Source organism: Hyperolius riggenbachi, chromosome 1 (genome assembly GCF_040937935.1).
Source record: "Hyperolius riggenbachi isolate aHypRig1 chromosome 1, aHypRig1.pri, whole genome shotgun sequence".
Lineage (NCBI taxonomy): Eukaryota > Metazoa > Chordata > Amphibia > Anura > Hyperoliidae > Hyperolius > Hyperolius riggenbachi.
Window position 1 is genome coordinate 441,300,861 of NC_090646.1, and position 25,811 is coordinate 441,326,671.

General features: G+C 43.4%; 1 protein-coding gene across 1 annotated transcript in view; it reads right to left on the minus strand.

Annotated features, from left to right (window-relative positions):
• The window catches only part of LOC137519192 (CDC42 small effector protein 2-A), a 154,814-nt gene that overhangs the window by 22,553 nt on the left and 106,450 nt on the right, over nt 1-25,811 (minus strand). Inside the window, exon 2 of the mRNA XM_068238029.1 lies at nt 15,956-16,216. Coding sequence (XP_068094130.1) covers nt 15,956-16,009 — 54 coding nt within the window. The 5' untranslated portion in view covers nt 16,010-16,216. The remainder of the gene's footprint in view (nt 1-15,955; nt 16,217-25,811) is intronic.

Below are 25,811 nucleotides of genomic sequence, written 5' to 3' on the forward strand. Positions count from 1 at the left end.
GAACTCTGCCCTAGACATCAGTCAAGGCACAGCAGAATAACATCATAGTCTAGGACCAGAATGGATGTGAGCAAAGTCTGCCAGTCAGCAGGAAAGAAAAATCAGATTTATACTTTGTTGCTAAACTGCATGGAATTTCTTTCTCAAAAGTTTTAACTAGTGTTGATCGAACACCCAGATATTCGGGCTCGGGTCGGCTCGGCCGAACATGGTCCAGATGTTCGGGATATTCGGCCGAACACCGCGCCTAATTGAAGTCAATGGGGACCCGAGCATGCCTGAAAAAAACTTGCAAAATGGGGGAAACTTCTGCAAAATGGGTTGGAAATAGTGTGTGTGTGTGTGTGTGTGTGTGTGTGTGTGTGTGTGTGTGTGTGTGTGTGTGTGTGTGTGGGGGGGGGGGGGGGGGTTGGGGCATTTACACATAGATCTTAGGCTCAGAATAAAAGCAGGGACTCATGTTTGCAGAGCAGTGCGCCAAATATACTTGACTGCCAATAAAACTCCCAAAAAAGGCATACATGTATGGGGAAAAACTTTGCACCATAAAATACTGTTTGCTTAACTGTTCCCAGCCGGCACTGAAAGTACTGTTTTTTTTTCCAACAATAAGCAACAGTAAAATTCAATAAACTGTGTTTTTTAATGAGCACAACTGTTCCCAGCTGGCACTGAAACTGGGACAAAATATGATGGGTACGGTGCCTGCTGGCAGTGGTGAGGCAGGTGCACTGTGACTGGCCTGGCAACAAAAACAATGGGCACAGTGCCTGCTGGTAGTGGTGAGGCAGGGGCACTGTGGCTGCTGCCAATGCCTGGCAGTGGTGAGGCAGGGGCTCTGTGGCTGCTGCTGGCAGTGGGTGAGGCTGGGGCACTGTGGCTGCTGCTGGCAGTGGGTGAGGCTGGGGCTCTGTGGCTGCTGCTGCTGGCAGTGGTGGTGAGGCTGGGGCACTGTGGCTGGCCTGGCTGGCAGTGCTGGCACCTAACTGCTAGCTCTGTCTCCTACCTACCCCAAGCTAGTGCTGGCACCTAACCGCTAGCTCTGTCTTCTACCTACCCCAAGCTAAACCCCCATGCGAATGGCGGAGCCAGTGCGCGTTTGGGTATTTATATACCCGAACCACGTGACCCGCTCGGCCAATCACAGCTATGGTCACAGCCAGATAGGCTGTGTGACCATAGCTGTGGAAAAAGCATTGTCGCCGCTTATTGGCTGTCTGCAAGGCGCCAATAAGCGAGGGGAGGAGACCGAACAGCGCGGCTGAGCACCATGCGGTGCTCTGCTGTGTTCTACCCGAACAGGCGAATGTTCGAGAAATAACGAACAGTGCCGAGCACTGTTCGATCAACACTAGTTTTAACTAAGCAATCTTTCCACTCCCACACTGTACATTTTTAACTTCTAGAATTTCAAACACAACATTGTACACATATCTTTCTAAAAGAATAACATTCTTTCCCATTGGTTATTGTACTCAAAATCTTATTGTATGAGCCCTAACCTTACCATTCACTTGTGAGAAAGCCACACAACAGTGTAGCAACATCTGAAGGCATTTTCAATGTGAATCCCAGAGATCCCCTATAAACATCCTTAACCAAACTCCGCTTTTGTTTGATATATCGTAGGAAATACAAATGGAACCAGCAAATACTCAGTCGACAACTCTGGCCCTGCTGTGTGATGCTGTGCTTTGCCACTGTTTATTTTCGTTCCACATGGTAACAGCTAAATCTCTATACCTCCATTAATCCTGAAGTAATCTGTCTAGGGAGCAACTGTTTATAATGTGGTCCCTCCTACCAATGATGTAATCAAAATGTGGCCGCATGATTCCTTCTCATAACAGAGTGGACAGCATGGACTCCCTCTACCCAGGGCTGTGGAATCAGAGTCAGAGTCGAGGAGTCAGAGTCGAGGAGTCAGAGTCGAGGAGTCAGAGTCGAGGAGTCAGAGTCGAGGAGTCAGAGTCGAGGAGTCAGAGTCGAGGAGTCAGAGCAATTTTGGGTACCCGGAGTTGGAGATTTCATAAACTGAGAAGTCTGAGTCGGGAGTCGGATGATTTTTGTATCCAATCCACAGCCCTGGTAAGTATTAGATTCAGGAGTCGGAGTCGAGGAGTCAGAGCCATTTTGGGTATCTAGAGTCTGAGTCGGATGATTTTTGTACTGACTCCACAGCCTTGCCTTTACCGTAACAAGTGAGTCTACAATATCTGTTGGGAGAGGCTATTGTATTGAAGATGCGATTCTGCCCCACTGAAGCCCACAATTCTCCCTGCAAATGCCTTTTAGCTGGGTGGGGTGAAGCCATGGTTGCCTAGGTGGTGAAAAGGGAAGTGTCTCCAGCAGTGGGCTGCACCACACGGGACCTATTTAGTGTGCCAAAGTTTCAGTATGCCCGTTTGCCTGGTGAATCTTTCCTGTGCTCCCAATATTTAGCTACTGCTATCTAGTGCCCCTTCTCCCTGTGTTTTGGCTTTGAGCTTTGAACTAACTTTCAATGTGGCAAACACGACCTGGTGATCTATAAAGTGGCAATCTCACCACTCTATAAACAGCATTATTGTGGAAGGTAATGCTGATGAGACATAGAAATCTGATGTCTAGCAACTGATCCCCACTTTTATAAACAAGCAGAAATAACACCACATTTATGCTGATCAGCTAATCACAACATTTATTAAATAGGCCCTTTACATTACATTAAATAAGATCCTCACTGGATGCAAAAGCCCTCATGAACTTATCCTTACCATTTTATGCAAAATCAGATATCAATTTTTTCTATTAGATTATAAAAATAGTAAAACAGTAAACGTAGCACTAAACCTGCATACATTAATAAAAATAGGAGCAAATGGCAGCTGGTACCGGGAACTAAAGTAGGTACCCTAAGAGGTTTGTATTGTCCTTGTGTGATGCTTGTTATACTGCATGGCTGGAAACTTACAGTCTTATGCTCTTACTTGCTCCACCAGTTTCCTATGTTAAACCAACAGGAACACTGTTAAATAAATACATATTTCAAATGTTTTGAAATTATGGAAATGAAGCTGTGAAAATATGCAATGCTTCTGTGAGTAATAAATACACAGCTTTCATGTCTGAACAATAAACATATGTAAATATAATGAAAGATATACAAGCCAGTCAGACAAGACCCACCAGGAAGAAAGCCAACCATACCAGCATGGTTAGGTCACATCACAAGCACCACATAACTGAACATTAGAAAGCACCACCTAGAAATAAACCAACATCCGGATGGGTTACTCATCCAATAGCTGGAAGTGGCCTGGGTGCCATTGGTCACGACATTAATACAAATTATAGTGCACATTTTAAACACCATAAAACAAGCTGACAACTAACACTCTATGCTGCTTATAAACACCTACAATTTTATGGTGTGATGCTTTTGTAAGCAGCATGTTTCCATAGCAGTGTCCCTATTATAGATCCTTTATTGTTACCCTGGGAAATACATCACTATAGTTTTAATTAGTTTACACTGAACAAATGTTAGTTTAACCTCTTGAGGACTGCAGGGCTAAACCCCCCTAGTGACCAGGCCATTTTTGGTAAAATTGGCCACTGCAGCTTTAAGGCCAAGCTGCAGGGCCGCACAACACAGCACAGAAGTGATCCCCCCCCCCCCCCCCCTCCCTTTTCTCCCCACCAACAGAGCTCTCTGTAGGTGGGGTCTGATCGCTCCCCCCATGTTTATTTTTTTAATCATAAATATTATTGTTCCTGCTTTAAAAAAACAAAAACAAACTGTCTTTAAAACCCTCTCCCTCCCTCCCTCCCCACAGCCAGCCAATTACGGCGATCAGCTGTCATAGGCTTCTGCCACTGAGAGCCGATAGCTCTCTCGTCCCCCAGGGGGACAGCCGTAACTGATCGCAGCGCTGCGCAGTGTAAATAGATGGCGATCACGCCGTCTAACAGTCTCCCTGGAGAGGGGGCGGAGCTCTGCCCTCCGAGCATGAGATGCCCGCGCAGCGTGCGCGCGATCTCATGCAAATTACAGCCCCAGGACTTTACGCCAATTGGCGTTAGGCGGTCCTGGGGCTGCCGCCGCGGTCGTAAACTGGTTCAGTGGACCTAAACGAAGAACTTCCTTCTGCTCTAAAGGATAAGCAACATCATAATAAAACTTTCAGGTCACATTCACAGTGGACATTGCGTTGTAATGTGACGTTAAAGTCACAACGCAGCATTACAACGCAAAAAAGGTGGTAACGCACATTAATGCTGCATTACCATCACATAGAGGAGGTATAATAAAGCAAACAGGCAATGAAAAGTATGCTTTCCTGCACCTGGTAACATGTGCGTTTAGAGGTAACGCACTGCAAGCAGTGAGTTATCATAATGCTACACGTTACAATGCGACGCTAATGTCGCACTGTGAACGCCCCATAGGATTAGCATTGCAGTGCGGTAAACTTATAAAACCTCTATAACACAGCTCCACAACATCTCACTGCGAATGCGACCCCAAAGGAAAACATTTCTTTGTTACAATGTTACAACTTATGAAAAGCCTACAAAAAACCTGCAGTGTTTACTTCCTGGACATTCCAGGGAGCACAGAAAAGGATAAGCTTCAGTGTTAACATATTAGCACAGAACCCATGGCAAACCATGGCACAGCTGACAGCTCTGATTTACACTTGCGGATTACTTGCAGATAAGGGGTAATTAGACAGGCTAAATACACACAGATTGAACTTCTTAGCGCTCATTCCACTATTGCGGTGCGGAATCGCCTGGATTCCACCGCTGATGAAATCGCATGCGGATGCGATTCCGAATGCGTTTTTTGCGGCGAATTCGCATAGGTGAGGGTATATGCGATTTTAACCATGTCACTGCCTGTGTGAATTTACATTGGCACCTATGCGAATTTGCGGCAAAAAACGCATGGGGTAAACGCATGCGATTTCCCTATTAAATACATTGTGTGCGATTCGCCTGCATTCCACACGCAGGCGAATTCTGAGGGCTCTGCCGTGCAGACAAATCCTGCACAGAAAAACGCTCCGCACAACGCACAAGTGGAAACAGGCCCATCCATTTGTATTGGCTGTGCGAATCCGCATGCGGGCAACGCATGCGGATTCGCGATAGTGGAAACGGGCCCTTAGCAACCATATGGGTTTTCATTGTCTGCTGTGCAAGAGTTTATGCCCACTTTAAGGACTGGATCCCAAATAAGCATCTGTTATTCAGAAAGATGTGTGCTGCATTAAGAAAATGGACGTATGTGGGAAGCAAAACAGGTAAAAGCCAAACCTCCAGGTAAAAACGGTGCTGCCACATGGGGATTTTAGGGTTAGGCTGTGGGAGGGCCAATAGGAAAGCATGGGCACATTCTTCACATAAATTGCAAATCAGTTGTCTTTAGTGTTGAAATGGAATGCATCGGACCATGTACGATAGGACTTTTAGGAGGTTTAAATTACACAGTCAGCTTGCGCAAAAAAAACCCAAAAAACAATCTATACAAAATACAGGAGATATCCCACAAACAATTCTCATCAAAAAACCTTTATATATTTCAGGTATTTTAACAAGCAAATATACATTACAATGATACACCCATGATTACTTTGGTGTTGCTACTGAAGTGGCCTGTAAAGCTCTCCATATGCTTCTCTGCCTTGTATAACTGCCTTGTATGACTGTCTGCAGTAAAGGGAGTGAGTACTCCCATCTGATGAATACACATACCCAGCCAGCATCCCCACAGAGATGAGGCTTCCTTCTCTATAGGGACTGAATAACAGTAATATCAGCCAAGCTGTAAGGGTGCAAAGGGAGTCATAGGTTTAATTCCCTACTTTGTTCAGACTCAGGAACAAATGAGACAAACAAGCCATAATTGAATTACCATTTCTCCTGAGTTTTCTCCCATGAGAAAAAAAAATGTTTCATATCATCTATAAAAATAACTTTTGAGCATCTAGTAACTGAAGAAAAAAAAAAAAGAATACTAAAACAGCTAAAAAGGAATATCAAACGTATTTTCAATGTTTTCTTGTTTGCTGGGGACTTAAATGGTATTTTATTGATAGCAGCTTCAGACTAAAGTTGAAAGATAATAGGCAGCATTTAGTAGTTACAAGGTAGCTTGTTGATGTGATATGTTTTATTGGATTTTGTACCAACATCATCAGAAACACACAGCAGTAAGTACAATTTTTTTTTCTTGTTTCAATGAATTGGTGAGCTGAACTGGTGATTTGGCTGGATCTCTATGGGGAGGCCTGTGCCATCAGGGGACCCCTTTAGATTTCCATCGCAAACTATTGGGAATGATCGATTCAGCCAAGGAAAATGATGTATATGCCGTGTTAGAACCCTTTAGTCAAAAAATACTTCATTTTGGTTTTTTTTTTGCTTCACAGGATATAAATTAAAAAGAAAATAGGTCAAGAAAAGCCGTGAGAAACTTTTATATATAAAGGCTTTTGTGACATCTGGAAAATACCTAATAGGAAAGTTATTATACAGCACAAACCACTGAACAGAGGAAGGATGGTAAGCTTAGACACAGCAGAGAAGCCAGTTTGATCACCTCTGTGAGACAATCACAAGATAAACCCACAGGAAGAAGACACACTCCTTTTATGTTGTGTATTTCTGCAATATGCCGCCACCTCAGTGCATCTGTATCCTGCTTACAGGTTTGCTTAACCATGTTCTCCAAAAATAGGCTTATTTGCTGCAAGATGCATCAGTGCTGGCAAACTTAAGGGGCACTGTGCCCACAATTTTACTGACAATCAAGATTTCATTGCTCGTTAAACTGCTAAAACATTAAAGGGCCCATGTCGCAAAAATCTTAACATTTAAAATACATGTAAACATATACAAATAGGAAGTGTGTTTCTTACACAGTAAAATGAGCCATAAATTGCTTTTCTTCTATGTTGATGTCACTTGCAGTAAGAAGTAGAAATCTGTCAAAAATCGACAGATTTTGGAGTAACCCATCTCCAAATGGGGGGTTGTCTAGGTTGTCTTTGAATTTTTAAAAGCACTTAGTGAATGGCAGTTGTTCCATCCAACTGCCAAAAAAAAAAAAGTGTACGGTGAGCAGGGAAGCTGGCCAGCATCTTTGTATAAATCTTTTTCAGGGAGGGTCTTTATAAAGAATAAAATGCCATACTGAGAATCCCCTATGGAGAGATGGACTAGCCCAAAACCTGGGTAAGGTCACCTCGGTAATGTCAGTTTTCTACTACTTACTGTAAGTGACAGCCTGATGGAGAGATACGTAGAGCGCGCACTTCTCTTGTGCAGACTGGCAGAACCAACGGGACCCGATACCGTAGCTGCAGGCAGCCGAGGATGGCAGCGTTGGAGCGATCCGTGCGCATGGGGCTGGAGGAGGTATGTATAAAACCTTTTTTTTCCCATTGGTTTCCTTTAATAAAAATTTTGGGGAAAAAAAAAAACAAAAACATTTTCATGTGATGTGCCATTACTGGGGTGTGTTGCTAATGCATGGTACACCCATAGCGTGCTGAACCTTACCATCACAACACACACGTAACCCTGGTTGTGCATGTTGCACTAATAGCGTAACACACTGCCCTACTGCCATAAATAATGGTACAAATGCTGAGCACTACCTAAAACATACAAAATTTGTGCACAACACTGCTGGAAACATACAAACTGCGTTTGCTGAGGCAAGGAGAAGATAATGCATCTCAAATGGATGGGGGGGGGGGACCAAAGAAGCAGCAACCCGTAGACCAGTAATAATGCTCCCCCCAACCCCTGCCCCCCATGGCACACTCAGTTAAGAACCGCCATTCATTGTAACATGTACTGCAGCCACAGGACTGCATTGTAACATGTACTGCAGCCACATGCTACCACTACAATCACACATTTGAACTACCACTAATCTCAGCTGTCTATGGAAATGCCCCAACTTGTGATCACCGGAGCTAGTCACAGTGACCACAAAGTGCACTTTGCTAATTAAAAAAAAAAAGTTTCTAGTTTTCAAGGGGGTAGAGCCACACTGTTCCATGGAGGTTAAAAGACGGCGATAAAGGAAAATGACAGCTGGATGATTAAGCTAGTGTCCACCCAGACACACAATAGGTGACTTGCACTAACAGCTTAAAGAGAAACTCCAACCTAGAATTGAACTTTATCCCAATCAGTAGCTCATACCCCCTTTTACATGAGAAATATGATGCTTTTCACAAACAGACCATCGGGGGCGCTGTATGGCTGATTTTGTGCTGAAACCCCTCCCACAAGAAGCTCTGGGACCACGGTACTCTGGGCAAACTGCCACAATGTAACCAGACAGGAATTAGCTGTTTACAGCTGTCTCTAACAGCCAAAACAGCTAGGAGCAGCTACATAACCTGCCCACAGTAAAAATGTCACCATGTAATAAATGTCAGAATGTAAATCGGGAAGAGGAAAGATTTTACAATGAGCAAACACTGACTAAATCATTTATACATAATTATTGTAAAAATGAAGAACTTTTTTTTACTACATTATTTTCACTGGAGTTCCTCTTTAAAGAGGAACTCCAGTGAACATTTTACTGTTGGCAGGTGATGTAGCTGCTAAATGGTTTTTGGCAGTTGGAAACAGCTGTAAACAGCTATTTCCCACAGTGCAACAAGGTTCACAGACAGGAAACTGGCAAAAGTTCTAACTTTTCTTGTGGGAAAAAGTTCTAACTTTTCTTGTGGGAAGGGTTACTTGTGGGAGGGGTTTCACCACAATATCAGTCATACAGCGTCCCCTGATGGTATGTTTGTGAAAATGAATAGATTTCTCATGTAAAAGGGGGTATCAGCGACTGATTGGGATAAATTTCAATTTTTGGTCGGAGTTTCTCTTTAATGACCAATACATCAGGAACACACCGCCTTGGGAGTAGGGCTGAGAAGTATTTGCTAGTTTGTAGATGTACAGCGGTATTCCAGAAGCTTACAGGCCTTGGCGTTTTTATTATATCTGTTGGCTAGTGGTCATGCAGAACTCAGATACTTATAGGAAACTTACTGAAAGAAGCCTGTTGTGTATGAATAGTTGTATAGTTTTCCATTTCTGTTACTTTTCATTTCAGAGCCAATGCCTAAACACAACATCCTTTTCCTTTTTTATTGCATTGCTGGTGTAAATGTCTAACTCTGTCATTTACTCACCCCCAACCACCGGCTCACCCCAAATGAATAAAGTATGTCAGGCTTAAAGGAGTCTTATTTGTTTAGAGTTATTACAAGTCATCCTGCCAAGTATTAGAGAAAAGTCAACTGAACAGTCTGCTGCTAAAATATACACTTCTGCTACCTCTCTGCTGGCAATAGGAAGGCAGGATAGAAACCTCATCCCTGGCTATAATTTCAGGATGACTAACATAGCGAAGTCCTTAAATACAGCACTGCAAAGAGCAGCATTGTGCAGCTATCACTGGCAAACAACCAGAATGAAAATCTCAGCCACGTAAATGAGACAGAAAACCTGCCATACACTGGGCAGACTCTCCCGATGTGCCCAAAAGATAGATCCCTCCGGGATCCGCATCTGATCAGAGAGCGATCTATTGCTGCCACACGCGGCAAGTCCATTTCTTATGTATTTGAACATGAAATCAACTAAAAATCAATTAGGGACATTCCCCAGGTGGCCCCGCTAATACTGCTCTCCCTGGTGCCTGTGCAGAGTATTAGTGTAGCTATGCAGCTAAGCAAAGCCACACCCACCTCTGCTGCAGGCGCGCTCCTTTCTGTGTGCATCCGCCATCCGTACACTCGGCAGCATGTAGCAGGAGATGACAGAACACAGGAGGTGCTCCGGCTATATAGAGCAGTAGATATAGGCGGACGTCGGAGGGGGAGGGGGGGGGGGGGGGGGTTGGGGGGATACTGCAACGCCCACCCACAAAAAATACCCTGTATGATTTGTAACGTACAGTGCTCAAATGTGCATAATGTATGAGCACCTTTAACCACTTGAGGACCGCGGGCTTTACCCCCTTTAAGGACCAGAGCCTTTTTTTCCATTCAGACCACTGCAGCTTTCACGGTTTATTGCTCGCTCATACAACCTACCACCTAAATGAATTTTGGCTCCTTTTCTTGTCACTAATAAAGCTTTCTTTTGGGGCTATTTGATTGCTGCTGCGATTTTTACTTTTTATTATATTCATCAAAAAAGACATGAATTTTGTCAAAAAAATGATTTTTTTTAACTTTCTGTGCTGACATTTTTCAAATAAACTAAATTTTCTGTATACATGCAGCACGAAAAATGTGGACAAACAGGTTTTTAATTAAAAAAAAACCCATTCAGCCTATATTTATTGGTTTGGGTAAATGTTATAGCGTTTACAAACTATGGTGCAAAAAGTGAATTTTCCCATTTTGAAGCATCTCTGACTTTTCTGAGCACCTGTCATGTTTCATGAGGGGCTAAAATTCCAGGATAGTATAAATACCCCCCAAATTACCCCATTTTGGAAAGAAGACATCCCAACGTATTCACTGAGAGGCATGGTGAGTTCATAGAAGATTTTATTTTTTGTCACAAGTTAGCGGAAAATGACACTTTGTGACAAAAAAGAAAAAACAAAAAAAGTTTCCATTTCTGCTAACTTACGACAAAAAAAAATAAAATTAAATCTGCCACGGACTCACTATGCTCTTCTCTGAATACCTTGAAGTGTCTACTTTCCAAAATGGGGTCATTTGTGGGGTGTGTTTATTGTCCTGGCATTTTGGGGGGTGCCTAATTGTAAGCACCCCTGTAAAGCCTAAAGGTGCTCATTGGACTTTGGGCCCTTTAACGCACTTAGGGTGTAAAAAAGTGCCACACGTGGTATTGCCGTACTCAGGAGAAGTAGTATAATGTGTTTTGGGGTGTATTTTTACACATACCCATGCTGGGTGGGAGAAATATCTCTGTAAATGACAATTGTTTAATTTTTTTTAGACACACAATTGTCCATTTACAGAGATATTTCATCCACTCAGCATGGATATGTGTAAAAATACACCCCAAAACACATTATACTACTTCTCCCGAGTACGGCGATACCACATGTGTGGCACTTTTTTGCAGCCTAGGTGCGCTAAGGGGCCCAACGTCCTATTCACAGGTCATTTTGAGGCATTTGTTTTCTAGACTACTCCTCACGGTTTAGGGCCCCTAAAATGCCAGGGCAGTATAGGAACCCCACAAGTGACCCCATTTTAGAAAGAAGACACCCAAAGGTATTCCGTTAGGTGTATGGTGAGTTCATAGAAGATTTAATTTTTTGTCACAAGTTAGTGAAAAATGACACTTTGTGAAAAAAAACAATAAAAATCAATTTCCGCTAACTTTTGATAAAAAATAAAATCTTCTATGAACTCGTCATACACCTAACAGAATACCTTGGGGTGTCTTTTTTCTAAAACGGGGTCACTTGTGGGGTTCCTATACCGCCCTGGCATTTTATGGGCCCAAAACCGTGAGTAGTCTGGAAACCAAATGTCTCAAAATGACTGTTCAGGGGTATAAGCATCTGCAAATTTTGATGACAGGTGGTCTATGAGGGGGCGAATTTTGTGGAACCGGTCATAAGCAGGGTGGCCTTTTAGATGACAGGTTGTATTGGGCCTGATCTGATGGATAGGAGTGCTGGGGGGGGGGGGGGGTGACAGGAGGTGATTGATGGGTGTCTCAGGGGGTGGTTAGAGGGGAAAATAGATGCAATCAATGCACTGGGGAGGTGATCGGAAGGTGGTCTGAGGGGATCTGAGGGCAAATTAGGGCCTAATCTGATGGGTAGGTGTGCTAGGGGGTGACTAGAGGTGATTGATGGGTGTCTCAAGGTGTGATTAGAGGGGGGAATAGATGCAAGCAATGCACTAGCGATGTGATCAGGGCTGGGGTCTGAGGGCAATCTGAGCGTGTGGGCGGGTGATTGGGTGCCCGCAAGGGGCAGATTAGGGTCTAATCTGATGGGTAACAGTGACAGGTGATGATAGGGGGTGATTGATGGGTAATTAGTGGGTGTTTAGGGTAGAGAACAGATGTAAACACTGCACTTGGGAGGTGATCTGATGTCGGATCTGCAGGCGATCTATTGGTGTGGGTGGGTGATCAGTTGCCCGCAAGGGGCAGGTTAAGGGCTGATTGATGGGTGGCAGTAACAGGGGGTGATTGATGGGTGGCAGTGACGGGGTGATTGATGGGTGATTGACAGGTGAATAGAGGCATACAGTACACAGGGGGGGGGGGGGTCTGGGGAGAATCTGAGGGGTGGGGGGGGGGGTGATCAGGAGGGAGCAGGGGGCAGTTTAGGGCATTAAAAAAAATAGTGTTTACAGATAGTGACAGGGAGTGATTGATGGGTGATTGGGTGCAAACAGTGTTCTGGGGGGTGGGCGGGGGGGGGGGGGGGGGCTGAAGGGTGCTGTGGGCGATCAGGGGGGGGGGGGGGGTGGAAAAAAAATGTGTGGTGCATGCTCACTACTGCTTCCTCCTCGCTGGTGGTCTCTGGAACAATGAGACCACGAGGCAAGGAGGAAGCGTGTATAAAGCACTTTGTTTACCTAACAAAGTGCTTTATACGCTTTAAATGCCGGATTTCTGTATTCCTCCGCCTGCCAGAGCTGCTAATTGGCCGGCGGGCTGGAGGCTAAATCCCCGGCCATCAATCCCCGGTGGAGGATCGCGTCACGGATGACGCGATCGCTCTGCCTATGCCCATACAAGTACCGACGCCTCTGCACATGAGCTGGTCCTTGCGGCATCCACTTCCCGACCGCCCCTGTGCAGTGGGCGGTCGTTAAGTGGTTAAAGTTGAAAAATCGGACAAATGTTAATCGGTATTTACAAAAAATACCCTTTGGATTTTGATATTTAAGTGATTTTCCACAGTGGAAAAATCCCTAGGCTTAGGCTTCTATAGTATTCATTACCTGGTCCATCACTTGCCAACCAGGTACTGTGCCTGGCCTACCCCCAGGCTTGGCACCTCTTCATACACATCTCTTGTGTGTCTCCTTTTTGTTCAGTGATAGTTGGGTCAATGCTTAGACAGGTAAGTGGACAGATCCGGCCAGTGTGAATGATATACAGATGTAAGCTCAAACCGAGTGAGTACCTGGAAAAAGAGCTTCCAAAAAGGCGCTCAGCCTTGGGGTAGGCCAAGCACCACACATCACTGGCACGTGCCAGAACCGCTAACTGCTACCAAATGTAGGTTTATATGAAGGGGCATGGTGATTGGCAATTTCTCCACTGGTGGTGTAATTTAACTTTAAGCATTAAAAGAACGCACAACAAACTTCAGCTATTCTGATGTTAGATCTTGTAAAGTAAAAATAAATAAATACATGCAAGTCCATGTTTCTATGAAGGTTCTTTTTTATCATTAGAAAAAGGTGTCTGTTTGAAGCTGCGGTGTTCTTCTATGGAGTATGGTAGTCCTTATGTAGTTGAGTTCTCTCCAAACACTTGCAGCCAGCTCTACAGAGCCGCATATTCAGAGGGTGAGACTCCTGGGTATCATGTTCTGCAAACATAGGTAGATGGCTTGGGGCTGGGCTTACACAGCTTACCACAGGAAGCCATGGAAAGTTCTACAAGTCCAGCCAAGGCTGCATACTAATGACTGTAGAGGGCGAGATGAGCGGAAACTATACAGCTGGGGCAGTGGCAGGCAGCAGAGAGGCGAGGGGAGGCTGGTGTGTTATGTAAACTTGGGACCATTAATTAGTGTTTTGTTTTATAAAGCCTGACATTAAAATATCAAAGTTAAAATTTTAAAAGACAACTCCAGGATGATTTATATTAAAGTATCCCTCTAGCGTGTGTTCCTAGCACTCTCACCTTGCAGTGGTAGAGTCCCAGATGCAAATCTTGGTCAGGGTACTATCTACATGGAGCTTGTATGCACTTCCTGTGTATGGGCAAGTTTCCTCTATGGATTATGGCTTCCTCCCACATCTTTGTGAATTTACCTTATATTGAGGTATTTACCACACTAGCCAGTAACTTGCAGTAATAGGTTTAGTGAACTGGCATTTGGCACGTTTGCTAAAATCAGCCGTTTTCTGTGTTATCAAATGCAGTAATGCTTATGGTACCCATAGACGGTACAATAAAAACGTTCAATTTTCCTGTTGTTTCGACTAAAATGATCAAATGAAAGTTGAAAAGAATCTTTTTCAATCAAGAAAAACAAACGATTATCCTGATTTTTCTATAAAATCCGATCAGACGTTGAAAAAAATCTTTATATTCGATCTAACGGAATAATCAAACCAAATTATCTAATCGAAAAAAAAAAAAAAAAAGAGAAAATTGTACCATGTATGGGCATCTTTAGTAAGTTTAGCCCAATGGCTATGGTAGAATTAGACTGGGAGGTCCTCCGTGGAACAGTCAGTGAAATGACTACATGCTCTGAAAAGCGTTGCGGAAGATGTAAGTATACAATAATATTAATCAATGCTACAATTAATCTTTAAAGACCAGGTTTCTCTTATTTTATAATCTGCTTTCAAAGATTGCTGAAAACTGTATTCTCTTTATTTTATAACCACTGTTAGTTTCCATACAAAGAATAGGCGTGCAAGAAAAATCACATAGCAATTGCACCGCTTTGTGATTAATTTTTTTTTACGATTCAGCAATTGAAAATATATTTTCTCACCCATTTTTTTTCTCCCCTAGGAAACTGCAAATGCCCTGTAATTGCGCAGTACACCTGTTGGATGGTAGAGAAAATGTTATAGTGCATATAAACGTGAGTGGAATAGAGCTTAAAGGCCCATACACACAGCAGATTTTTTTTAAACGACGGGTTGTTTGGACATCCCGTCGTTCGGACGCCAAATCGGGCGTGTGTACAGTCCGTCGTTCAGCTGATTAGACTGGTCTTGAGCGATCCGCCTGGCGGATCAAGACCAGTCTTATCAGCTGATAAGTGTGGTTTGAGCGGCTGCTTGATCCGGTTCTTACTTAACTGTAAGGGACAGTTATTTTTAAGCCTCTTAAAGCTGCCCCCCGCACAGACAAGTGTGGTCCCAGCCTAACCCACAAACCCTCATGTGTTCATAAGATGTAAATCTTAGGTGGAATAATAGAATAGCTAGACTTTCTCAGTGGACACTTCAGATCAATTTTCTACAGTTCAAGTCACCTTTCAAAAATCTATGGAAAGGAGCAAAATGAGCATTGCCTCTGTGTTAATCTTTGATTGAATGCTCAGCCTGTCAGCCTTCTGTCAGTATGCTTCACAGCTATTTTTTTCCGTGGTGAACTCTCCTTCATTTACGTGTATGCAGTGACAGAGCATGAGAAAAGGGCTCAAGCGTGGATATTTGTAATTCTCGCAGCTGGTGGAAAGTTACTGCAATCACCTCAGCTAGGGGTGAGCCAGTTGGCCTCAGTATGTTGTTGGTCAGGCATCTCACAGACAAGATGCAGAATGTACGCATAGGATATGCTCTTGTCCTCTGCAAAACAGAAATTTGGCTGGTGATTTTAACACGAGAAAGCGCAACATGCTGCTGACCTTGTACAGAGGTGCTTCCTCCCTCACAACTTTTCCTAGAAGAGACTGCACTCATTACCACTGCTGCCAAAGATAAGAGGATATTATTTTACATAAGAGCATCTATTACCAAACACCAGTGTTTTTCACAAGGGATAGAAGAACATGACTAACAACAGAGGCCGGCTATTAAGTACATGACAGTTCCTCTTTCCACTGACTGACTGAGCCAACACCTTTTCCAACAGCTGAGTGATCTCAGTACAGTTTGCAATACTGATTGGCGATATCAACAAACTTGCTTACGGAGTGTAACAGAAAGCAAAATTACGCTGTCTAAACCAAACCAGTCATTCATTTGAGCATGAAATATATTAAGCTGCTAAATAAAATTTGGAAGGTACTTACGGGCTGAGGCTGTTCTGCAATGCAGCAGTTGAAACACAACCAAAATTCACTCATTGCTAAAAGTCCAAAGGCTACTATGGGTTCAAAGTGGTGACAGTCACACCCGCACACAGTCTGGCGGCCAGTAGTTTTACACTTCTGAGAATCCAGTAACAGGTCCTTGGTGAAAGTGTCCAAAGAAGACGGTCAGGTGCTGTCAGGGTATATCCATAAAAAGTCTAACATCGAGGGAGGCGCTCTGGAGAATGTACAGATGAAAATCTGAAAGAGAAAAAAAAGATATAGATGTTTACTACCACTTCTGATACGCTGATTACCATAGCAGCCAGTGAAGCCATTATATTAAAGGTAAGCAGAGGTCTCAAAATGGCCTACCACAAGACCAGCTTTCATTAGCCTGAATCCTCTCATCTACGGATCTGCAATGGCTACATAGTGTACTGGTTATGTGCCTCTGACACAGGAGACTAGGTTCAAATATTGGCCCATCCTGTTCAGTAAGCCAGCACCTATTCAGTCAGGAGACCTTGGGCAAGACTCCTTAACACTGCTACTACTGCCTCTAGACTGCACCCTAGTGGCTGCAGCTCTGGCACTACTGCATTTTAGTGGGCCAACATGTCAATAGTGATGTTTACCTGAAATTATATCTCATGTGGCAGAATTTGGTTAGTACAGCTTTCAGTGTGGTCAGGCTGAACTTTCTTGCTCTTGGAAACTGTACTTAAAGGACAACTGTAACGAGAGAAATCCTGAAACTGTAGTTCACAAAAAGTAAGGACCTGTGCTGTCTGACTCAACAGGCGTATCAATACTCTCTACATGGAACCAATCAGAGGATCAGCCTCCTGCATCCATATCTGAGTGTTCTCAACTCCTCCAACGAGTTTGTTCAGATAAACACCCATAAATTCCTATTAATTAGTCACAGATGTTTTGCCATTTCCTATAATTAGTCCTGTATTATGCATAAATGTAACGTATTGTCCATCATACCTGACCTAGAGACTGGCATTAAGAAAACTACCAATGAACCTCAAATGCAGCAAAGCATTTAAAGAAGTCTGCATACACAATCCATAAACAAATCTGTTCCCATGTAAATATATAACTGCACACTATTTCCCATCAACAGATACAAACTATACAGAGAACAAGGTTTAAAATCTTAAACTTACATGAACATTTTCATTAGCCTCTTTATCGGGGGCTATTTTGTTCTTTTAATAAGTGCACCAATGATAAAAAAAAATGTACTGCAACAAACACTGTAATACTCATATGCCCTACCAAGCCCTAATAAGTCACAGAGCAAAGGGAGAGAGAAGCAGCAAAAGTAAAAACATGCCATTACCCAAGCAGACAGAGGACCATGGGATTCCAGAGAGGTACAGCAGTCAAGTGAGGAGAGCGAGACATGACACACAGAATCATAGGGTACAAACAGAAACCATAACATTATCACAGTATTAGGCCAGAAGCATGTAAACATCTGGGGAGAGCTGACACATAATTGTCATGGCACACAGACTTCTGGGAATCAAGGGTATCGTAGCGGGTGCTTCCACATACGCAACACTTACTGGCTAAGTGCTATGACTTGCTCCAGGGTAATAAACCTGACTGCTTCCTTCAGGTGATGGTACAAGTCACTTCTTTCCTTGTAAAGGTTTTACAGGAAGTAAATCAGAGTTTAGAAAATTCACAGATAAACATTAACATGCTAGACTGGAGAGGTTGCACTGTCACTGAGATGAGACGGAAGCTTGTTCCAAGCCTGCTTCATTTCTATGCAAGTGGCACAGACAGTGTACAGCTATAAGCAAGCCGCACAACCTGATCTAACCTCACTTTTCCAGCCAAGAATTCCCTCAACGACCAGATGCTGCATCTCAAAAGATGAAATACAGAAGTTAAAATCAATTGACTGTCCCCGAGGAAAATTCTTTTCTATTTTTCATACTTGATATTCTATTACTGTGCAAGTAGCAACTGCCTCATGGAACTCTATAGACTTTTAGCTTTTTTTTTTTTTTAGTTATACTGGTACATAAAAATAATCTTTTAAAACTTAAAGAGAATCTGTATTGTTAAAATCACACAAAAGTAAACATACCAGTGCGTTAGGGGACATCTCCTAAAACCCTCTGTCACAATTTCGCCGCTTCCCGCCGCATTAAAAGTGGTTAAAAACAGTTTTAAAAAGTTTGTTTATAAACAAACAAAATGGCCACCAAAACAGGAAGTAGGTTGATGTACAGTATGTCCACACATAGAAAATACATCCATACACAAGCAGGCTGTATACAGCCTTCCTTTTGAATCTCAAGAGATCATTTGTGTGTTTCATTCCCCCTGCAGCTATCTTCCACTGAAGTGTCAGGCTGTTTCTTCCTGCAGAGTGCAGACAGCTCTGCCTGTATGTAATTCCTCAGTATGTGAAAGCCCAGCCAGCTCAGAGGACGATTTATCCAGCTTGTAAAAGATAAGAGAGAAGAGAGAAGCTGCTCTAATCTAAATAACACACAGGCAGTGTGCATAGAGGGGCCTGGAAGGGGGAGTTCATAGCAGAGCCACAACACTGAAGAACTTGGCAGCCTTCCAGACACAGGCCTGACAAGAGAGAGATACATTGATTTATTACAGAGACTGTTATAGTAGAAAGTGCTGCAGTAAGCCAGAACACATTAGAATAGCTTTTGGAACTTGTAGGATGATAAAAAACAGGATGCAATTTTTGTTACGGAGTCTCTTTAAAGAGACTCCGTAAAAAAAATTGCATCCTGTTTTTTATCATCCTACAAGTTCCAAAAGCTATTCTAATGTGTTCTGGCTTACTGCAGCACTTTCTACTATCACAGTCTCTGTAATAAATCAATGTAGCTTTCCCCTGTCAGACTTGTCAGCCTGTGCCTGGAAGGCTGCCAAGTTCTTCAGTGTTGTGGTTCTGCTAGGAACTCCCCTTTCCAGGCCCCTCTGTGCACACTTATTTAGAGTAGGGCAGCTTCTCTCTTATCTTTTACAAGCTGGATAAATCGTCCTCTGAGCTGGCTTTCACATACTGAGGAATTATAGACAAGGGCAAAGCTGTTTGCAGGAAGAAAAAAGCAGCCTGAAACTTCAGTGCATGAGATCTGCAGGGGGAAAGAAACACACAAATGATCTCTTGAGATTCAAAAGGAAGGGTGTATACAGCCTGCTTGTGTATGGATGTATTTTCTATGTGTGGACATACTGTACATCAACCTACTTCCTGTTTTGGTGGCCATTTTGTTTGTTTATAAACAAACTTTTTAAAACTGTTTTTAACCACTTTTAATGCGGCGAGGAGCGGCGAAATTGTGACAGAGGGTAATAGGGAATGTCCCCTAACGCACTGGTGTGTTTACTTTTGTGAGATTTTAACAATACAGATTCTCTTTAAATCAAAGAATTCCAGTGTATGGAAAAATAAAGAAATATAAACTGAAATATAAGCAAGTTACTTATCTTTTATTCCCAAAAGAACAGTTTCAGGTACTTAATTAATTTATACCAGTCAAAACATTAATTCAGCGGCCCGCCTCATTCACCTCTCCACATGCTCTTCCGATGCAGCTCCACTGTGCCGTTCTCTCCACTGGTTACCCATTACCCAGAGGATCCAGTTCAAACTCCTGACTCTAACATACAAAGCCCTCCATGAGTTGTGCCCTCCATACATCTCATCACTAATCTCAAGATACTGTCCCTCCCGCAACCTCCTCTCCTCCTCCCAAGAAATTCTCCTGGCCCCTAAGCTGATCACCTCTTCTCATGCTCGCATCCAAGAGCATCACACGAGCATCATCCCTTATCTGGAACCTTCTTCCACAGCCTGTACGTCATGCTCCAAACCTGGACATCTTCAAACGCAATCTTAAAACACACCTTTTCAGACAAGCTTATAACATTCTATAGCTCTTATTTACTTATCTGTCACAATGTAATCAGAGGCAAAGGGTCACTGCCTCATCCATCCTCCACCCCCTTACCTAGTTTGTCCCCCACAACCCATTAGATTGTAAGCTCGCAAGGGCAGGGTCATCCTCCTAATGTATACTGTTTTTGTCACAATACTTGTGCTGCTTGGAACTCTGTAGTACATTTTGTTAGTGTATCTATGTTCCCCTTGTCGTCTTTTTGTCCTTTGTGAAGCGCTGCGGAATATGTTGGCGCTATATAAATAAAAAATAATAATAATTAATCCTGCATGTATGAGGAGGACCACCAGGGTTAGTGGACCTGAATTCTTGCACAGGACAGAAGGAAAACAGAGAAATGCACCCTGTATGTATTTAGAGAGTTTAGCATCCTAATTCCCCCTCATCTGTGTCTAATCACCACCATAATTTGATCTCTTAGCTGTGCCAGCTAAGGAATCTCCTCTACCATGGCAGAGCAGCTAATTTGTAAACACAGGATGTTAACAATATGTCTGCTTCCATGAAAACAGGAAGTAGGTTTATTACAGGTTTTGTATCAGCTGTAACAGAAAAGGTTTTTCTTTAAAGTAACTCCGAGCACCTCTCATGGGCATGCCTTTAAGCCAGACTACTTCCAACAAAGTAGTGCTATGACCCCTCTGGAGAAGCCTCTTGCAATGGCCATGGGTGTCACTTCCTCTTCCTGCTTCATTCAGTAATGCACTTCTCTAACAGAGAAGACAGGGGTGACCCGGAATTTATAACATAGCCGAGATGGCAGCCGCAGTTTTTAAATTGAAATCGAACGAAGACTGAACAAATGAAAGAGGAGAGCACAAGCTACAGAAATGTATGCATCTTTAAGTACATTGCACTACTGGTCGGAGTCTTAAAGGCATGCCCATGAGAGGTGCTCGGAGTCCCTTTAAAGGTTATTATGCTGTTGCTCATCTTTTAGAGCAGAGAGGAAGTTCTGAGTTCAGATCCACTTTAATGGTGAGAACAATGTACTTAAAGCCTCTTTCACACTGGCACGTTGCATTAGCCTATTTGGCAGCAGGCCAATGCTACGCCAGTGCAAGTCTATAAGGCATTTTCATACCTAGTGCGGTGTGATGCATTCCACTGGAAGTGCCCGATCACAGCTAGGGCAACAGCGCAATGTCGGGCAACTTGCGCAGCAGCAAGAGGGAAACCGGAACCAGAAGTCATACAAGTCTATGTCAAAGCATTTTTTTTTTAATGCAGTGTTAGCGTTGCGGCGCACATGCATATTTTTTCAATACACTTCCACACAATTTGAATTCTGGCCACAGGAAGTGAGCGCTAGAGAGCCTCACCTCCCGCGCTTGGCCTGCAGCCAGAATGGAGATTACTGCACACTGCTGCAGTAATCTCCATAGGCTTTTTTTGGCGTTGCGGTGCTATCAGGCGATTGCACCTCATCGCTACCACGGGTTAGCAGTGTGAAACTGGGCTAAAGGTTACTCAGGCATCCACGGTCACTAAAGATAAGGCAGATCTTTAGGTGACATTAGGCAGCCCCTATGCACATGCTAGTCTAAATCGGCCACCCCGTCTTAATGCTTCCTGTGCTGCGGCATCATCTAGTTCTAGACTTTTTGCCGCCTGATGCAAACTTATGAGAAACCCACCACTCGGTGGTGGGAGAGGGGTGATGTCAGAGATTCTTCCACTACTGAGTGGCACTGTAACGCTGACAATATCCACTGGGCCCTGATCACCTCTCTTGCCATGTGATTGGAACCCAGGAGGGAATGTCGGCATTAGAGCGCCACCATGGGTGAAGGAGAGAAGAAGAAAGCCAATGCAGCCATCCGGACAGATAACTATGACAGCTCTCTGCCGCCCGCTCTGCATGGCTGCATTAAGCTGTCCAGTTTAACCGGCCCCCCGCTGCTCTGCCACTAGTTGCCTAAGGTTTGGTCCACACTTGTCTGTTTGCAGAACGGAACCCAGTGAATCAGTGTCCGGTTTTCAAAAAAACAGAATGCAAACTGATCGTTTTTTTCAAAATGCTGCCCTTTTGCAGCATACGTTTCCAGTCCGGATACATTTTTAAAACCGTTTCCCCAGCCCTGCCTGTGGGTGGGGGCAGCCAGCTGGGGGGGGTAGCAGCCAGGAAGGGGGGCAGCAGGTACAGCAGCGGGGAGGGGGGTAAACCCCCTTCACCTGGGTCCCCCTTCCCCGCTCCCCCTTGTAGCTATTTGCGCAAATGTAATTGTAATGCAGCGAACGGGGAAGCAATTACCTTCCTGACTTGCATTCCACCGCTTGCCGCGTGACTTCCTGCAATGCCACCCTCTATTCTTTAGTGGACGAAGGAAAGAAGGCAATTGCTTCCCCGCTCACTGCATTACAACTACATTTGCGCAAATGGATGGGGGGGACCCAGGTGAGTGGGTCAGACCCCCCTCCCCACCCCAGTGCCCGCTGCCCCCCTTCCTGGCTGATACCCCCCCCCCTCCCCTCAGGCTACCTGGGGACACACATGGGGGGTGACGTAGAGGGGAGGAGCAGGCAGTAGGCAATACGGCTCTCCCTCCATTTTTGTGTGCAAAGTAGCCAGTGTAGAGGGAGATCCGTTTTTGTATTGCCTTTCATTGCCCCTGTGTGTGTCCGGGGTCCCTGAAAAACATGCAAGTTGTGACTCTGTTTAGTTTTTAAAACTAGATCTCCCAGATCACCCACGGATACGTTTTTAAATTGTGTGAAGACGACTGCTATTTTTAACATTGGTATTCATGGCTCTGGTTTTGGTCCGGGCCAAAAACCAGAGCCACGGATACGTTCCGTATACAAGTGTGAAACGACCCTAAAACAAGACAACTCAGCAGGGCTGTGAAAAGGTTAAAGACAGGATGTTTTCAGAAATGGTCATGGACAATTATTTTTGCAATAGTAGTCTGTGCTTGGCTTTAAACAGATGGGCTCCAAGCAGCTTATTTGCATAAATATAAACACGTATATCGTTACAGAGCTTCAGTTTCACAGCCATGTATTTACATGATAGAAAATACCTGTCTATACTTGTCTCCTAGCACTGAGACTGATATTTGGGCTCTTTTGGAGCTTCAGTTTGTCATTTAGGTTGCAACGATATATACTGTATTGGCACGGGAAGCCAAGCAACTGAAGATTGCTGCTGAAGGCTCTCCCAGCTTCCTCCCAATCAGGTGACTTCCTGAAACACATCCTAATATTTGCAGACACTACATTTGCACAGCTGTGAGGTTTCTTAAATAGCCAGTAAGTGGCAGCATTGTTTGATGGTGCTCAGCATTACCTGTTCAGCACAACACACCTAGGAGAATGACTGAGCCCTGTACACTCAGCCAATTACAGTGTATTGTAAGGGAATGCAAACTAGAAGCGGTGGAATAATCCTGAACTACAAAGAATAAATGTACATAACAGGTGAGTAGGTGTCTGGCACCATCATCCTGCAGAAAACAATCCGAACAAATGTGATACCCGAGAACATGACAATTTATGCAGGAAAACTCAATCATTTTCCTACAATAATGGCCAGCCACAGCTGCATTATTAATAATAGGCTTAAAAGCTCTACAGTAATCCATTAGCCTTTGTTAGTAGAACTGAATAATATAAATTATCTAAATTAATTATTTAAAAAAAAGAAAAAAAAGAAACCCATTTCTTTTAAAGAACATAGTAATTTTCTAAGGTTGCTCCAATGCTCTATAAACCTGAACTCCAGACAGATAGCTAAATACTAAATGCACAGCTGAAGTGTAGGATGTGAGAAATTTCTTACCTGCCAAAAGAGTGTTATATTTTGCTTAGCCATTTCTGTTGGCAGGTCTATGGAAAATGAGTGCTGTCCAGACACTTGAGGGACGCTTGGCTATTCATGGCCCTCTCAGTCAAGAATCCAAGTTCCACTTAGCGTGTGTACGGGGCTTAAAAGGACCACTGTCGTGAAAAAAGTAGGCAGTTAAAATCTGACAGAACCGACAGGTAGGCCAATCCATCTCCTCATGGGGGTTCCTCAGGGTTTTCTTTGTTTTCAACAGCATTTCCTGAACAGCAGTTGCAAAGTCTAACTGACAAACTAGTGTGCAAGTGAGTGGGGAGGCTGGCTGGTAGCTTACTATTTTGGCAGTTAAACTGCTGTTCAGGAAATGCTTTTAAAATCAAAGAAAACCCTGAGAATCCCCCATGAAGTGATGGACTGGCCCAAAAACTGTCGATTCTATCAGATTTTAGCTGGCAACTTTTTTCGCAATAGTGGTCCTTTAAAGAGAAACGCCAACCAAGAATTGAACTTTATCCCAATCAGTAGCTGATACCTCCTTTTACATGAGAAATAGAATGATTTTCACAAACAGACCATCAGGGGGCGCTGTGTGACTAATTTTGTGCTGAAACCCCTCCTACAAGAGGCTCTGAATACGCGGTACTCCTGGCAAACTGCCACAATGTAACAATGTTCACAGACAGGAAATGGCTGTTTACAGCTGTCTAACAGCTAGAAACAGCTACATAACCTGCCCACAGTAACAATGTCACCATGTAATAAATGTCAGAATGTGAATCTGGGAGAGGAAAGATTTTACAATGAGCAAACACTGACTAAATCATTTATACATAATTATTGTAAAAATGAAGCACTTTTTTAATTACATTATTTTCACTGGAGTTCCTCTTTAAGACAGAAATGCCAGCAAATGCTCCTCTCTCTTCTCCAAGTGCTCAACACAACCGGGGCAAAACCCCACCTCCCCAGGCTTGTGACTGGCCAGTGCAGGTCCACTCCCACCTCCTTCCTCATTTTAATCTCACATGGCCCACAGTGTTGTGCTCTTCTTTCCACGTCATTATTATGCCAGAGGCAAACCAGGCAGTTGCCTGCAACACCACTTGTCGCAGGAAGCATTAAGGAACCATGCTTTGTACACTATTCTCATAACAGATGCTAGTTCCATGATGAAATGGATGAAATAGAACTTTAATTTATTGATGGGGTAAAATGTACTTATAGAGGCACAACAATGTCAGACTGATTATTAGCAATGGTAAGGCTAGAGCTATTAAATGTATTAATCAAGTTTGAAAACAATTTAGGGTTTTATTTTCCATTCTTAAAAAAAAAAAAAAAGGTCTTTATCCACATTCATTTCTAATACAGGCAAATATCCAATTGAAACAGATCAAGAACAACATTAAGCAGAAAATATTACATGGTAATATACAAACTTGGACCTAATACATATATTTCCACAAGTTTGCTTTGGTTATCAGGTCCATTAACAAAAGGCTCAAAGTGAGTGAAATCAAGACTCATTTGGATAATTTTATTGCCACTGCAAGCTGTAGTAAAATTACTGAGCAATAGGACATGTTTTCCCTCATCGCCCCTGCTGTGGGGTAAATACTGGGAGTAAATCTGGTTGTCCTAGTGTCTAATGTCGACTACACAAAGCCGTTTTCCAAGAACTGGGGATTTTGAGGTCAGCCACTTAGAGGTGATAGCTGGTTCACCCGTTTCATGCTTAATTGATCGCCTCAAAGTATTGTAAGTAAACACAAAGGATGTATACAGAAAATATATCATAAAATAAGGTACTTTTACTGGAATTATCCAATAAAACACACCCACAAAATGTTGTGATCTCTCATAACAATTATCATTACGACAAGCTTGCAATTAAAAGCCATACCCATGGTGCTGCATTAATAGCAGAATACAACTGACAAAAGTACACAAATATGCAAAGACCTTTTTTATTGGTGGAAGAAGAGAATTGCCTCTAAACCATTCCTCCTTTATTCTCTACAGAGCCATCTTTGTGATTGGTGGCATTGGTGAATCAATGCGGAGGATAAGGAAGTGGAAAGGATGCAATGTATAACTTTGCACTAAAAAA